Consider the following 16464-nt stretch of genomic DNA (forward strand, 5'->3'; position numbering starts at 1 on the left):
AACAATTACATTGTTCTTTATCAACATCAATTACTTATGGCAATTAATGACTTCCTTATCATAATATTTGAATTGGTCTAATCTAAGGTTAATATGTAATATGTTTGTTCTATAACCATATTAAGGTCCCTCAACACACCAATATTTCATTTGATAGATTGATAAAGAATCATTTTGAAATCTGATTTCACAACAAAGAGACAATATCAGCTTTCAATTATTTGATATGAATTTTTGATAAGCTACAGTTCTACAGCTTTTTTATGACTCAAGTCACCCAAAAACTTGTAAAGAATCCTTCTCTTTCTGACTAACTAAAATTTGTTATCAGACTTGTTGCACATGATTTACCTTCGTCACGGGAGCCCTCACTGCTCTCTGTTAAGGAGAAATCCGATGTTGAATGGACCATTTCATTCTCAGGACTAACTTCCCTTGCTGACTCTTCCTGTTTATAATACATGTAATTCAAAATTATCAACTAAAACGCTTTATATCAAGGCTATATTTTAGGTTTACAGTTTTTCCCTACACTGTTTTCTATAACCCTCCAGCATCAGGTATAGGGAATACCAGAACAGTCCAAGATAGTTTCAAGAGTGAATAACCATTTGTAAGAAAAACGATTGCAAAGGGATACTTTCTTGACCAGCTTCCTTACGACTAAGATAAATACATAGCAAGGAAGAACCGAGTCAAAATCAAAGAGAAGGTCCAGGGAAAAAAATAATGAGCAGTTGAATTTCTGTCAATTATATTTGATAGGGAAAAAAAATGAAATTTGTCTTTGAAACTAAGCTTAATGTAAAATAAGAAATAATGAAGTCATAGGAAAGGACAAGGTCAAAAAATTGAATGCAGTCAAATTGTTTTTACCTATTTGAATCCTTGTTTTAAGTTTGATGAAAATGAACAGTGTCCTTGAAATAGTATAAGTACTCCAATTGTAAAAGTCAAGGTCACTGAGGTCATAGTCAGAAAATTATGAAATAGCTGAATTGCATCTTTGTTTCAAGGTTAATGAAAAAATAAATTAAAAGTGTTTTATGGAACTAGACTTTATGCATGATATGGAATAGTAATGTCAATGTCACAGGAAATCCCAAGGTCAGAAAATTATGCTATTGTTGAATTGCTATCACCCATATCATATTTATTTGCCAAAATCTTCTGAACAGTATCTTTGAAACTGAGGTAATACTAGTACTTATAAATTGTTTATCATATTTCTACTTCAGATATTAAGGTCATCTGATATCCTTAATGCACACCTATATGTAGGACTAAGGTTTATGGTTTCTGTTACAGATGTCACCTCAATTATCACATCAGATATCAATTATCCGGTACATGAAGGTTGATAATTCAACTACCATAAATACAAAATCAAAGTCAACATTCAACCGACCTTTGCTGTCTCTGTCAGGGATGAAGTGAGCATTGGCTGTTTGAGGCTGAACTTCTTCAATGTTCGCTCGGTCTTATTGGTTTCTCCATTATTGAGAGACAATGACTCTAAAATCATACACACTCAATTATTTATAGTAAACTAGATCACAATGAGATTGTTCATCTATACCAGAAGACATTCTGTTTCCTGTGATGCAAGAACAAGAAAGATTTTACTTAATTGTAAAATTAAATAAGGCTTTCTGGAAAGCTGAAATCCAACAATCTAAAAACAATAAAAAAAAGTTTCATTATATGATTGATTAATTCCTAGATCTCTGATTGGCTCATATCCAACTATCTAAATAAAATTAATACATTATATTCACCAGCATGTAATGTAAGAGGTCAATATAACATTTGATTTTCTCTACATTGGACTAAAAATAGATCTTCCATTGAAATATCGTATATATTGGTGCTCCACCTCCGCCCCAACCAGGGCTTGAACTCAAGACTTCTGGAACCCATTCTCCTAGCAGTGAGCGGTCATCACGCTAACCAATTCGCCATCTAAGCACGACAAAAACCTTGCTTTTGATGATGAAGGGAACCTAGAGGACTGGTAGCTCACTACACGGTCATTTGAGACAGGTCGAATACAGTTAAATGACAATTTGAGAGGAAAGAAATGATACACATTGAATAGATATATACTTCTTATTTGCACAAATATATATTAATATATATATAGCACTGGGCCAAGAATGGTGTAGTGTAGAATCCTAAACCATCAACAATAACTAAACTTTTGCCAAATCATGGACATGAATGTCTTTTGACTTAAAATCAAGGCGAGTGACCATGAAACATAAATTATTGCATTTCTATATGATCAGCTCTGATTATACAATAAAACATCTACCAAAATGCCTGTTCCAAAAAGCTACGGTACATGTACCCGGTAATCTAGAAAAGGAAAAACACCACAAGTTAATTTGTTAAACATCAAGTCAGTGCATAGCAGTATGTGTTATTACAAGTAAAAGCAAGCATACATGTTAACAGAGAGCTGTATGTCAACTATTTAAGTAAAGAAGAAAAGCGACTGTCACCACAAAGCTTCCAAAACCACAACACGAAGCAGTTAGCAGAGTACAAATCTACATACCGCTCTTAATGATAAAAAGACCAGGAGTACGAACAATCCGTCGCATTCGCAGCGTCGATTTACAAGAGTCTGGATGAAACAGATCAAACACATTGGGCATCAAAACAAAAGCACGACATCCATGCGATAAAAAGGGAGAAAATGAAATGTTAATATGCATAATTTAAAAAGAAATAAATGGTTGCAAAAAAAAACAAAACCACTTGAAATAAGATACGATAGGAGATGTAATGAATATACACAATGTGTATTTACGTAAAAGGATGCTTTTGCTTTTAAAAGTGAGAAAAGAAATTCAAATGAACTAGCAATTTGAAAACAGACTCATATTAACTAGCATACACTATAGAAATGAGCAGGCTGATGTGGATAGAAATCCTACCGTTTTCTGTTGTAAGATCCTGGCTGGGTCTTTTTGGCAGGCTGACCTCAGGTTGACCTATCCCAGCTCTAGCTTCCTCTATAAGCTGTCGAGCTCGCTCTTTTAATCGTTTCTGTTTGTCTTCAGTTTCCTACAATAATTGTACAAAGGGTTTTAACTATAGGGTTAAATCTAGTAGAACTGTTTCAACTAGTAACTCTATCTATTTTGATCTTCCTGTCACTTTTTATCTCTTTTTTTCAATATACTATGCAGTGTTTATAAAAATACTCTATGTTACAAATTCAAACAAACTGCTGCCTTTTTTTTTATACCTTTCATTTGGGATCTTTTGAAAAAATTTATTAGACAAAATAAATCATAGATTTATTTCATCTAATAAATTTCTCGTAAAAGATCCCAAATGAAAGGTATAAAAAAAAACAGGTTGCAATTTGAAGTACTTCATATTTTTGAAAAATAAATATCTATCTTCACCCTATACATGCATGATGTAATTATTTAAAGGCAAACTTTAAAACATACATGTATATGGTCCTATATGTGCATATGTATAACAAATGTACACATAAAACTATTCGCTGACAAGTTGGTCTTATCACTGTGTCATGTGTCATCTATGTTACTTAGCACATACCACAGAGACATCTTTTTCTGCCTCCTTTGCAGGAGAGCTTTGAGTTTCCCCAATGCCTGCTTCTTTCCTGGCCTGATCCAACAGAAACTTTGCTCTTTCCTTCAACTCCTCTTGTCGAGACTTCCTTTGTTCTTCCTGCTTAAAGATATAAAGCAGCAAAATAAACAACTTCTAATATTAAACACCTTAATTAATGATATTTATCATATAAAACACTTTAGTTTTAATTATTCAGAAGTAATCTACAGATAGTACATGTAATTACATGTATACGTACTTTAGGTTTAAAAATGGTGTCAATGTCGCTTATATTGATCTTTTTGCTGCAAAAAGAAACAGTACATATAATACAAATGTTAAATACTGTGAATCAAAAGAAAAATACAATGGAATAACAAACATTGTAATGCACCATTCATAATAATTGTTATAAAGATCCAATTGTTTTTAAATTCCTTAAATAACTTACGCTCCACTAGATCCTCTCTTGGGAGAAGCAGTACTAGAGGGGGGAGAGGAAGGGGTGGAGGCCCGTGATGACTGCTCACTGCCCCCAGAGGATGGGGAAAGGGCCCGAGGAGAGACAGAAGAGTCCACCGATCCCACACTACTACCACGGTCAGATCCAGGGCCGCTGAGTGGTGAGGAGGCTTTACTCCCACTCTGGGGCTGCCACACATCATCGTCACTGTCAGCGGGGGCGGAACTAGCAGATTTCACAGATTCATCTATCACAGAACTTACTTTGGCATTTTGCGAGAAGTCTAATGGCTTTGGGGGACTAGACTCTTTGCTCTTACTTCTTTGAAATTCTGATTTTGCAACATCAATGTTGTCTTTGCTTTGCAATTTTGTGGGACTATTTTCTTTAGTTTGTGATTTTTGGGGACTATTTTCTCTGCTGTCCTGTTTGACAGGACTACTTTCTTTGCTGTGTTTCTTGTTACTCTCTCTGACTAGATTCTTTCCATACATTTCTCTGCTGATTTCACTCTGAGTATTTGCATCCATATCTCCAATGGTGTACATACTTTCTCTTGCATTTGTACCTGAATAAATACAATGTAGTTGAATACAAATTCGAGAGTTACATATATATCATTCTTTATAGTCAATTCATGATAGCATTATTTAAATAATTCAAGAGTTGTTTTGAAAGCAATTCTACCACTTTTTACTTTACTCAACAGTGAAGTTCGGAATATCTAGTCAAATGTTATTTATTGCACTACATGTATCAAATAAGAAATAAGAACGTCTGCTTTCAAAACAACATGGAGACTAAAAAGATTGTTCAGCCCACCTATCTGTTGAACCTCTAACGTCTGACCGGTGAAGTACGCTCTCAGCTGATGTAAGTAGGTCATCACAGACAGCTTGTCAGGGACCGCTAAAAGGACCATGTCCGAGGGCTCAATCAGTCGGGGGATGCCACACGTCGCAGCCGCATCAAATGCCTGAAAAATTACAGCATTAAAACAGGATTAAATACGTAGTGTTAGATGTGGCATCAAAATGCCTGAAAAAATACTGCATAGAAACTTGTTTTAACAAGTATGTGTATGTAGTTAAGAAATTAGGTATCATTTTTGGATGTATATCGGGATATAAATATGGGTTTGGTGACGTGATTAAATCCCAAGAAGCCCGAAGGGCTTTATGGAAGATTTGATTACGTACCAACCTGTATTTATATCCAGATATACATCCAAAAATGATACCTTATTTCTTATAGTTACAATTGCTGCAAATTATGGCAATAACAATGCTCCATACTTTCTTTTTTGTGATGACCTAGAAAACCGCTTCAATTAAGATGACGGAACAAAAAATAGTACAACAATGTTGCAAGTATTTGATTATCATGATAAATTAATATGACACCACTTTTGATAAGACAGCGCTTTTTTATTATAATAAAGTGAAACAGAAAAGAAAATTTACTTGAAAAAAAAATTGAACTTGGTGGAATAGTACCACTTCTGTTGAAGTTGGAAATTTGAAAACAAAGCGATTGAAAGTTGAGTAAGAGTCTACTCAGGCATTTTCATGTGAAATTCTATCGCAGAATCACATTGAAGAGCATAATGATTTTCCTCTGACATTATAGAGGAAAGCAATTTGGAAGAAAATGGATGGAGAAACACAAAGAGTTAAATTTGACCATGAATGGACTAAACACAAAAGGTCTGTAATACTGTGTTTGCGGTTTTGATCGAGGCTTGTTATACGAGTCAGAAATGAATTTTAAGGTGGAAAGTCCCTCTGATAAGAGAGATAACTTCTGTAGAAAATAATATCACTTTTTTTCTGTTAACTCACAATTATTGAGGCATGTAACAACAAGGGAGGTGGTGCTGGGTCCCAAATTATGTTGGAAGGCTATACATTTATTTAAATTCAAATATTGAAAAAGAAAATTTGAACGGAACGAACTGAACCCCAGGGCTCTTTTGAAGCAGGGGGCAAAAAAGTAAAGAAAACTTTTTCAAAATATTACAAGAAATGATTCATAATGATAAAATATTTATGAGGCAATATCTACATGACTATTCCCATAAATTCATTTAAAACTTATAACATTTCAAATGTTTAAAATTGAATAAGGCTTTTCTATTCTGTGGGAGCAGATATGGGAAAACAAATTGAAAAAAACCCATATCATACCAATTACTGGAAGATTATTCACTTGTTCCCCTTTTTTGTGTTACATAACAAATGCTCTGGTTTACATTTTTAGGATTTCTTAAATATATATCCATTTACTATTATCTTATCCAAATTTAAAAACAGAAAACCTTTTCTGAAAATTTAGAAACTGTGGCAATTTATCATGCACTGTATGTAAAACATGTATGTAAAACCTTCAATAGTCTATGATAAAGAAAGATAACTCTTGCTGATTGAAGCAATTTTTGTTGCAAACCTATACAACAAAGTGCTATTCTGAACTTAAATGCAGCGCTTCAATATGTTTCGTAATATGAATTGAAAATGTATATAACTATACATTGTTTTCAGATACATCTTAGATTTTTAATTTTATGCTGCGATGGTAAAATTTTGCTTTTGTAATCACTATGTCTAGTTTTCTTCATTTCATGATAAGACATATTATCAATTTTGAAAAATCTAGCAGCGCTTCATCACTTAAACTTTGTTTCGTATGAATCGATTGATATTGACTTTGATGAAAATCAATATGAAATTTTTTTTTAAATATATGGCAAAATTAATAGCAGAGGGATATTACACCTTAACTGATTTTAACTCCTTTGACAAATTGCGATTGTAATTTTAAGAACACCTCGTTACAATGTTGATCCATAAACATTATTCTGTTTATATGCCTATCTTACATGAATCAGTTATCCCTGCAATTAATGTTACTGTGCATTTTGTAAGAAAATGAATGAATAAAACTTCATATAACAAAATACAGATACATTTTATTTTTATTTATGCCTAAATTATGTTTTCATTACAATATTATGTAGGTGTCACGGTGTGTTTCAGCATATTAAGTTGTTAGTTTGAGTTCATAGAAAAAGCAGTGACCTAGATTATTCATGCGCTACTTTGACCTCTCGACCCATAATGATGTTATGCAGAAATAACAGCAGATTGCGAAAACAGTATTTTATAAGGGAAAACATTTGCTAGTGTCAATATTAACGTCCTCAGCATTAAACTCCTCAGAAAATACAGCATAGAAACTTATCTTGACAGATATATAGTGAAGTCTGTGCCAGGCATCACATGCCTGATAAAGAGAAAATACAGCATAGAAACCCATCTCAACAAGTATGTAGCAATGTCTTTAACTTCAAGAAGCACAACTCTAGTAAAGTACTTACAATTCTGTTGTTTCCTTTTATATCATGGGGAGCCAGTGATTTGAAATCTCTACACCAAAAAAAAAAAAACACTTAATGGTAAATTAAATTTGGTTTTCAAATTATATTGTTTATTCTCATAGAAAACTCCAAAGTTTATAATCATCATGTATATGTATCTTATATTCTATGCTGTTATTCTAAGCAAATTGCTTAGAGATCATGGTACACATATATATGTTAAAAGTAAATAAAACAATATTCAGATGTTATTGCTACTGCTGCTTTTTAAAAGAACCTGTATGTATATTGGAATACTGTCAAACATTTCATGACACTTAAACTCACATTAAATCTGGCTTGAAATGATGAACCACAGCACAAAAGGCCATTCCATTTCTCCAAGATGTAGTTAAGTTTGTGACCTTGACCCCTTTATACCCTTTAGTGACCTCTTTGCACCAGTCCAGCAAGCTCTTTGTTGAGTCTGGTGCTCTGGATGGAGAATCCAGCTGTAATGAAAATCATTTACAATTTGATTCAATTATAAATTCTGCTACTTATCATTTCTTTTCAACAAACTTTTAAGCTATTTGTAATTTGTTTGATCAATAATAGAAGTCCAAACAACAATAAAAGCAGCTGCATCTTTCTCTGAAGCTGTTCATTCAAAGCAGGAATATATATACATATATAAAAGTTAATCTCTCTTAACTGTTTTCTTTTTCAGTGAACTTAAATGTTGTAAAGAAATGGTTGATTACACAAAAAAAGAAACTGTTGTCTGAAGTTCTGATTGTTCAAAAAACAAACATCTCTCAATTATTTGTTACCATACTTATTTCATCTGAAAAGAATTCATAGTTTCTAAAACAAAAAAAAAGGAACAAAATTAATTTGTTTTATGTAAACAACATTACTTTTTCCAATTGCACATTGAATTTCAAATGACAGGTCATTAACGCTACTTCCAATCTACATCTTTCATATATATTTTCTTTCAAACAAAACTCCTGAATCAGTTCATATTATTGTTTAAATATGTACAGAACACCTGTATACATGTACAAGTAGAACCAACTATCTGATCACCTGGTTCATGTCCAGTGGCTCTAAGACTTTGCGGTCGCCTTCCAGATCACTTGAGTTATGCTGTGGAGACAACCTGCAATATAAAATGCCACAGCTCAATCAGTTGGTGTAAGTCCGTTTGAAATCCAACACATGTACCTGTATCTTAATGCACTGTATTCTACACAGAAGGACTGAATGCAGAGATGAAAGGATTTTTGATTAACTCTTTGTACTCTTAGTTTATCATATTTCAGATCTTGTATGCCATCAATCTGACAATTAACATGGCAGAGCTAAAAACAATGGATCAAGGTTCAATTACCTATGTACTGTATACTTCAGTGGTTGTCTTAATATAAATAATATGGACTAAGGAATGGACATCAGGATAATACATACGTTTAAAACTACTACTTTTTTAAGAATTACAATTACTCACATGTAAATAGCAAAAAATTCAACTAATATGAATAAATGACCCATTAATAGGAATGAATAACCACCAATCATACATTGTAGACCTATTACTGTTGTGCTAATATTTACTCTCAAAACACTACGGTAGCTTTCAAATAACTATAAAGTGTGGTGAAGAACTTCCAGAAGTAATAATTGTCCCCCTTGGAGTGCTACAAGTCTGAGTTTCTGGGGAGTCACTTACTGTATGGAAGGGCTGGCAGTGAGGGAGGAACTGGCCGAGGTGTCCAAGGACTCCGAGGGAGGGGTTATAGCCCTCTCTGCTCTCTTTCTCTGCTCCTCAGGGGAGGATGGGGGCGTGCCTGTATAGAGAGGTCTTTCTTTGTTAGACATGTCACTTTTAGATCTCCCTGAAGGAGGGGGCGGGGCCCGTCTTTTCTTGACAGGCAAAATATCACTTTTTTTCTCTGGTTTTACAGAGTCAAGGGAGTCAAAGGGGTTGACTGATTGACTAGCAGTGAGAGCATTTGTAGAGTCATTAGAAGCAGAGTTCTCAGTGAAAGGGTTAGTGGCTTCCTCCTCTTCCTCACTCTCCTCAAAGGGATTCAGAGAAACAGGTTTCTGTTCTATCACTGGGTCTGAAAGGCACAGAAAGTCAGAGTGAGATATTCCCAGGCAAAGGATGTTATTGACTGTTAGTTTTACGAAAAATTAACTGTAGAAGCTGCAGCTTACAATTGCTTGCATGCTTTTGCCTGTATGAAATAAGTGTAGAAAATAAATATCACAAGCATAAAGTGCATTTCCCAAACTAATGAAAAATGCACACAGAAAAATCAGTTTTGGTTTTCTGGATCATTCCACATGTTCAAAGATCATTCATACATGTAACTTTAAGGGGGAAGAATCTGCTAGTAAAAAAACTTACATAATTATATACCGTACATGAAGATCTGATGCACATCTCATTAAACATCATTAATTGTTTAAATCTATATTGATAGTGGTCCTTATTATCTATAGTAATTACATTGCATAACATAAATTTCATTATAAAGGACGCAACAAAATCAAAAATGTTTGTTATATTTACAATAATAAAGCAGCTGCTAATACTGTGCCAGAACTGAGTTAGAACATTTATTTCTATCTTTAAAATTCCATACTCTTTCTTTTTTTGGTGTTATATTCAGATCTTGCATTATTAACTTCACTTGAAATAGTCAGGTAACAAATGCACGTATCATGCAATTCTGAAAACTTTTCAAATTTTCAACAAACCAAAATTACAATATTAAGAAAACATAACAGTAATTGCAAATAATCAAAATTGCAAAGAAAGAAAGAAAAAAAAAGCCAAGCACACAATACCACAGAAGTCACATTCCAGGTCAAGGTCATCCTCAAAAGGATTTCCAAACGGATTACCGTCATGGTGACTTTCAAGTTTAGCGAACTCAGAGGTGATCTCAGAGAGCCTCGAGGAGAAATCCTTGCTTGACTCCTCATCCACCTCCTCCACATCCTCCATCACGCCTATGTCTGTCTTACCAATGCTCATCAGACTTGCCACTGACTGCATGTCCTCATCTCTGTCCAGAGAAAATCATTGGTTTTATCTCATAAAACAGCATTACGGTCAGACAACAACATGTTCCTCGAAAATGATAACTATTTTTCAAATTTTCAACGGCCTTATAATGTACCAAATTAAATGATTATTTATTATCATTTTTAAAAATGATAATAATTTTGAATATATATATATATATGTATATGTATATATAGATATATATATATATATATATATATATATATATATATATATATATATATATATATATGCCAAAATTTTTATATCAGCAATACAAGTGTATTTTCAATAAGATTATATATGAAATTGCATACTCAAGTTTTTTGCACAATTGCCTGGTAAGATACCCTAATTTTTTGCAAGAAAGCTTGTCAATTAGTAGTAAATCTATAACAAATTCCTGGAAAAAGTTATTTAAAATTGAGAAATGAGTTGTCTGACCTTAAAGTAATGTTACTTTAGTTTTCTGTTTGATACATACAAATGAATTTCTCTCATAGCATTAAAGTTTCTTGAGAAAATTTTTAACTTAAAAAGTTATAATTCTTATAAATCTTTTTCTGGAAAAAAATTATTCTTAAGGTTCCTCGACACACCAAAATTTTATTTTATGGATCGACAGAGAATCTGTTTTGAAACATGATTCCACAAAACAGAGATCAATATCGGCTTTCAGTTATTTTATACGAATTTTGTGAAATAGGAAAAACTGTTTTGCAGACAAACAGAATATATTAGAGCTTAAAACTTGTTGTCAATTAATGTGTAATATAATTCTAAATAAATTCATGCCAAAGATCGTTTGGTCAAGTGTTTAATTTTTTAATTAAAAAAATATTTCTGAAAATCAAAATTGTAATTCTTTAATATCTTTTTAATCTATGGATAAAATTTTTAAAATAACATATAGTCACATAAACTATTTACTAAACAATGATATTTTACAAAGAAATTGAAATGAAAATGCGAAATTTTGGAAAAATTGCTATTTATCAAATTTGAACCGATCCAGATTGAAAAAAAACTGATCCCGATCAGAATTATTTTAAAATTGAAATTTTACAAATAAACTGTGATTTCATTCAGGATCAGTTTAATTACAATCGGGATCGGTTCGATTTTAATATTTTCCATTTATACTTTAATTTCACTATTTGTTTTCAATTTCTTGTTGAAAAATGATTGTACAGCAATTGTTAAATGCGAGTAACAGTTTATCTGCAGTTTTTATCCATAGATTTAAAAAATATCTACAATCCTTTTTTTTCATTTTCATAATCATTTTTTTTACAAAAATATTTCAAAGTTTATCTGGCCGTTTTTGATATGTATTTATAGATAATTGTATTGTGCATTAATTGATAACAAATTTTTAGCTCCAATATATATTGTTCGCAGCTAAAACGATGTTTCCGGTTTCTATCAAAAAATACCAAAAAATTCATATAAAATAATCAGAGGCCGATATAGGTGTCATTTTTGAATAATCATTTCTCAAAGAGAATTCTTCATCGATCCATCATATAATGCATTGGTGTGTCGAGCCACCTTAAATGATAAAATGATAACTTCTTACGTGGCCTTTCCCTCCCTTAGGAACAGACAAGACAATGTGAACTGCATTGAGGCGCTGACAATTTTTTTAGTTGTAGGTCTCAAGGTTAGCTTCATGGTATGTTGAGTTGGTAAAGAAGAAGCAAACTCTTTAATGTTAATTGGTGCCGTAGCCAGGATCTTTCTCCTTCCGGCCATGGATTGCTACAAAAGAAACGATTTCAGTAAAAAAAAAATTAAAAAAATTATGACAAATTTCATATCACTGCAAAACAAGAATATATTTTCACTGCTGAGATACTGAAAAAAACAAAATATAAGTTGGGAATTAAATCTAGTTAATTTCCCTTAAAACATTCAACAACGAACTTAAATCCCCAACAAATATTTCATAAGGTTTCATGCTTAATATTGCTCTTTTAACAAAATTTAGTACATATACCCACAATATCATTTTAAATCATTAATTTATATAGTTTCATCCTAACGAATAGTTATGCTTTTACAGTTACTGGTAATTCCTTCATTTGCTGGCACTACTCTCTTCATGCATCAATCAACCTCTCAGTTCCTACAAATTTCATGCTTTAAAACTCACATCTTCGATCTGGAATATCCACTCTTTGTCTTCATACTCCACATGCTGACCGTCTCTGAACAAAGTCACCTGGATTTCAATGTTTTCTGGGACAGTCCAGGTCACCATACCTTTGTATGGATTTTGAATGGTTGGCTCCCAGGTGTGGAGCTAAAGGTAGAGACCCCATCATAAAAACAGGTACCATCTTACTCTCATCCCATCAATCACACAAACTTCAAATATTCTTGACCATATCATAATGTTAATTATAGATTTTTTACAGACTGACTGAAAAATAATTCCAAACAATTTGCTAAAATCCACCATTTTTAAATTTTCATATCTAAGAAGGCTGCTTTGAATACTTATTCATTTCAGATTAGGGATTATCAGTAACCTTATATATAAATTAACAAAAGGTAAGCTCTTTTTCTGTTTCCTTTTCTAGCACATGTAATTTGGACCAAGTTTAGGTGTAAACAATTGAAACAATTAATGAGCGTTCTTAATTTTTCCAGTAAATAGCGATCATGTAACAAAACATACAGAAAGTATGAAAAATACACTCGTTTTGTATATTTACAAAACTGGATGGAGACAACAAGGCCTGCAATATCTGTAAAAAGACATTATGTAGGAGATCCATGGCTCGATATGTGGTAGGCAATAGCTTGTACCAGGTACCTGATTTAGGATGAAAACTTTGTGTGTATGAGGCCTATGGCCTTGTGAGCAGGTGTGAGAAACTTGTTTTGTTACATAATAGCCGAGTAGTTTCCAGAAGGAAATTTAAATAAATTCATAATAGTCTTTTGGGTTGGTTTTATATAAACTGATACTATTGATAAATGTACTGATATTGAATTAATGTACCGGTATTGTTGTTTCCTGGGTACATGCACATACAGATGAACAGACAATACTGTGCTTACCTTTGTGGACCTTCGTCTGCTTCGTCGCGTCCAAACAATACATAACTTGTTGGGTTGCCTATGAAAATATTACAGATGTCCTTCTTTATTAAAATCATAAATAAGATTGGCTTTTCTAACCTTATGAATGAAGAAGAGGCTGTGTGAGTGTGTTTGTGTGTGTGTTGGGGGGAGGGGGATTATTATATGTACAGGTTGATACATAATAAAATTGAGGGTTACACAGATATCAATTTAACAATACTTCCTGGCATCTTCACATATTATGCTGTCATTATTCAATAATAGAAAAATATGTAAGCTATTTAAAATCCTATCAAAAACAATTTCCTCTTTGTCAATGGGCCTTAATAAGTGTTTATCTAACAATAGCTGTATTTAGACAACACATTAAAGCTGACATTCATAAATACGCATTATTTCCCTTCTATCTCCGACTACCGCCATATTAGTTGTCGATTTCTATTGTTCTACTCATCACTACACACCCCCTATATAAGGCCAAGAGCACTATTCATGCTTCACCGCATTCAGGTATTTCATACACCCGAACACGTTACCTTGGACGAAAAGACGTGCAGAATCGCGTTTTGAACAAAAATAATATGAAAACCACTGCACTGGCAAGGAATATCCAACGAAACAAGACAGACTGAAATCCAGGCACAGATACTTCAAAAATCCTAGATAATTGTAGACTGTTTTCCTGTGTATGTTATAGCATTGCACATGTGCAAACCACACACTGTGGCAGATCGAGCAATGTCAATGATTGCAAGGATTTTAGAAACGGAGTGTTTTTTGTAGAAACCGATGAAAATGATGTTACGTTTTTATTTTCTTTGACTTACTATCATTTAGCTACTGTGTTTGATGTAGTGCCGCCGGGGTTTTCAAAAGGATGCAAACGCTATGCACTATGTGCGAACGACATACATGTTCGATGTGCATGCAAAATAAGACAGCACTTTCAGTGCAAAATAATACGGATACCTTGGAACTTTTTTAAAGAATACATGTAAATATATTTTGTATTTTATTTATTGTTATTTCCTTTTATATTCTTCATTACAAACATTTCACTACGATGTGTGGTTTATACATTTAGAAGTCCTTGCAACCTGAATGCCTCGATCTGAAAACAACCGACCGTAACTTTCTCAACCGGTATATATACCCCATTGGCAGTAGAGGAGCGATCGATACTAACATGGCGAACAAATGCTTTTATGAATTCATGTCAGCTTTAATCAAATGTGTACAATTTATGCTGAATTTATCAGGTATACTGTATATAATGTTTTGAGTTTATCAGGTTTAGAAATGCCTTCCTCCAGACAATACATGTACATTATAATCTTCGAATTTCTTGTATCATAACGCAATCTAAGAATATCTTAAATTAATCTGCCATATCCATACTAAGCCATGTAACACTTTAAAACATAATCGATACCTACTTCAACATGATATTAAAATCAAATAAATTCAACTAACATTTCTTAATTTTTACCACTAATTTTTTTCAAAATATAATTCCTATCACCTTATATCAACTGTATAAAAATGTTTGTACGCAGAAAGACCAGTTATACATCGGAACACTCCAGTTATATCCTCGATGTGTTTCTAGGTAATTAGCTGAGTTCTATCTCACCATTTTTTGGTACATTCTACTTCCAGCTCTTGGTATGAGGCAGTGAACTGGAATTTGGAGGCATCTTTTCCCACCCTCTGCAATCTCTTCCAAACACTCATTCTCTCTTACATCATCTGCAAAAATTTATTACAAAAAAATTACCTTGATTTCCTTTTACATATACAAAACAAACATCATTATCAATATTAAAAAATGATCAGCTTAAAAATGTATGACAAAGTTTTTGGATACCTGCTTACTTATGTCTAAAACAAATAAAAACAAAACTCTTTTTGCACATAAACTGATAAGTATGGTCACATAAAATCATTTTAACAAACATTTTTTTTCAAACTAAGATCATCTCCAGAATAAAAAAAATAACAAGTGGACATAATTGCGATATAATTGTTGTACTTCAGTATTCTGACAAAAGGGAAACTAAATATAAACTGTAAACATCCTAGAGTAGCAGGATAGCTCAACATTCTCCATTAAATGAGAACCTGGTGAAAATTTTACAAGGAAGTGTAATTCAAAATAATTTTTCTACATAAAAATACTTCACAAATTTCAAAATAGTTCAAAGTACATGTACGTTAAAGCTTGTATAATGAATAGTTTAAATTCAGATGAGGGAAAAATAATAATAATTATACATATAATAACTCAAATTCACAACTCAAATATTATATGAAGCTAACCATGTAATGATGTATCTTACAAAGACTTTTATTTTTTCAAGTTTTGGGGGTTTTTTTCAAAGTATTGGGCAATTCTTTCAAGACTTTTATTTTCTTAAAATACTTCAAATATTTATCACAGGAAGTGGTATGATGAGGAAAACCATTATGTTCTTATCAAACAGGAAGAGGGAATTGATAATTGAATCACACCTACAATGTATCTTCCCTGAAAATAGGCTTGTACAAAATATCATGCATGTCTCATTGAGTATTCATGATCAAGATAATCCAGCTTATAAGGTCCATGCATGACCACATGATTTATTCATGAATAGATAAACAAGTTCCTCCAGTGTATGTATTAACCATGCCTTGGATTTCTCAGCCAATAGCAGTGACCCTCTACCTCTTTGAAGGTTCTATTAATTAACTTGCCATCATTCAAGTTATTCAGCATGAAGTACCACGGTATCAATGTGACAAAAAATTTCCACCTGAAAGTTGGATATAAATGGGGTGGGATCAGGAAAAAAACCATGAAGAATGCGGCCCACTGTATCATTATGTATTCTC

The 16464-nt window shown here is 32.7% G+C and overlaps 1 protein-coding gene across 8 annotated transcripts in view; it reads right to left on the reverse strand.

Annotated features, from left to right (window-relative positions):
• The window catches only part of LOC105319920 (EH domain-binding protein 1), a 50309-nt gene that overhangs the window by 32517 nt on the left and 1328 nt on the right, over window positions 1-16464 (reverse strand). The window contains exons 2-18 of one of the 8 annotated variants that reach the window (XM_034470606.2): window positions 15224-15339; window positions 13567-13624; window positions 12653-12802; window positions 12077-12258; window positions 10278-10498; window positions 9151-9268; window positions 8508-8580; window positions 7764-7927; window positions 7437-7485; window positions 4883-5036; window positions 4049-4628; window positions 3857-3902; window positions 3580-3717; window positions 2943-3072; window positions 2561-2629; window positions 1409-1515; window positions 352-451 (exon numbers count right to left, since the gene is read on the reverse strand). In XM_034470606.2, coding sequence (XP_034326497.2) covers window positions 352-451; window positions 1409-1515; window positions 2561-2629; window positions 2943-3072; window positions 3580-3717; window positions 3857-3902; window positions 4049-4628; window positions 4883-5036; window positions 7437-7485; window positions 7764-7927; window positions 8508-8580; window positions 9151-9268; window positions 10278-10498; window positions 12077-12258; window positions 12653-12802; window positions 13567-13624; window positions 15224-15324 — 2440 coding nt within the window. In that variant the 5' untranslated portion in view covers window positions 15325-15339. Of the gene's footprint in view, window positions 1-351; window positions 452-1408; window positions 1516-2560; window positions 2630-2942; window positions 3073-3579; window positions 3718-3856; window positions 3903-4048; window positions 4629-4882; window positions 5037-7436; window positions 7486-7763; window positions 7928-8507; window positions 8581-9150; window positions 9545-10277; window positions 10499-12076; window positions 12259-12652; window positions 12803-13566; window positions 13625-15223; window positions 15340-16464 lie in introns of all 8 variants that reach the window. The other 7 variants (XM_034470599.2, XM_034470597.2, XM_034470607.2 and 4 more) reach the window with 7 other exon arrangements.

Source organism: Magallana gigas, chromosome 6 (assembly GCF_963853765.1).
Source record: "Magallana gigas chromosome 6, xbMagGiga1.1, whole genome shotgun sequence".
Taxonomy (NCBI): domain Eukaryota; kingdom Metazoa; phylum Mollusca; class Bivalvia; order Ostreida; family Ostreidae; genus Magallana; species Magallana gigas.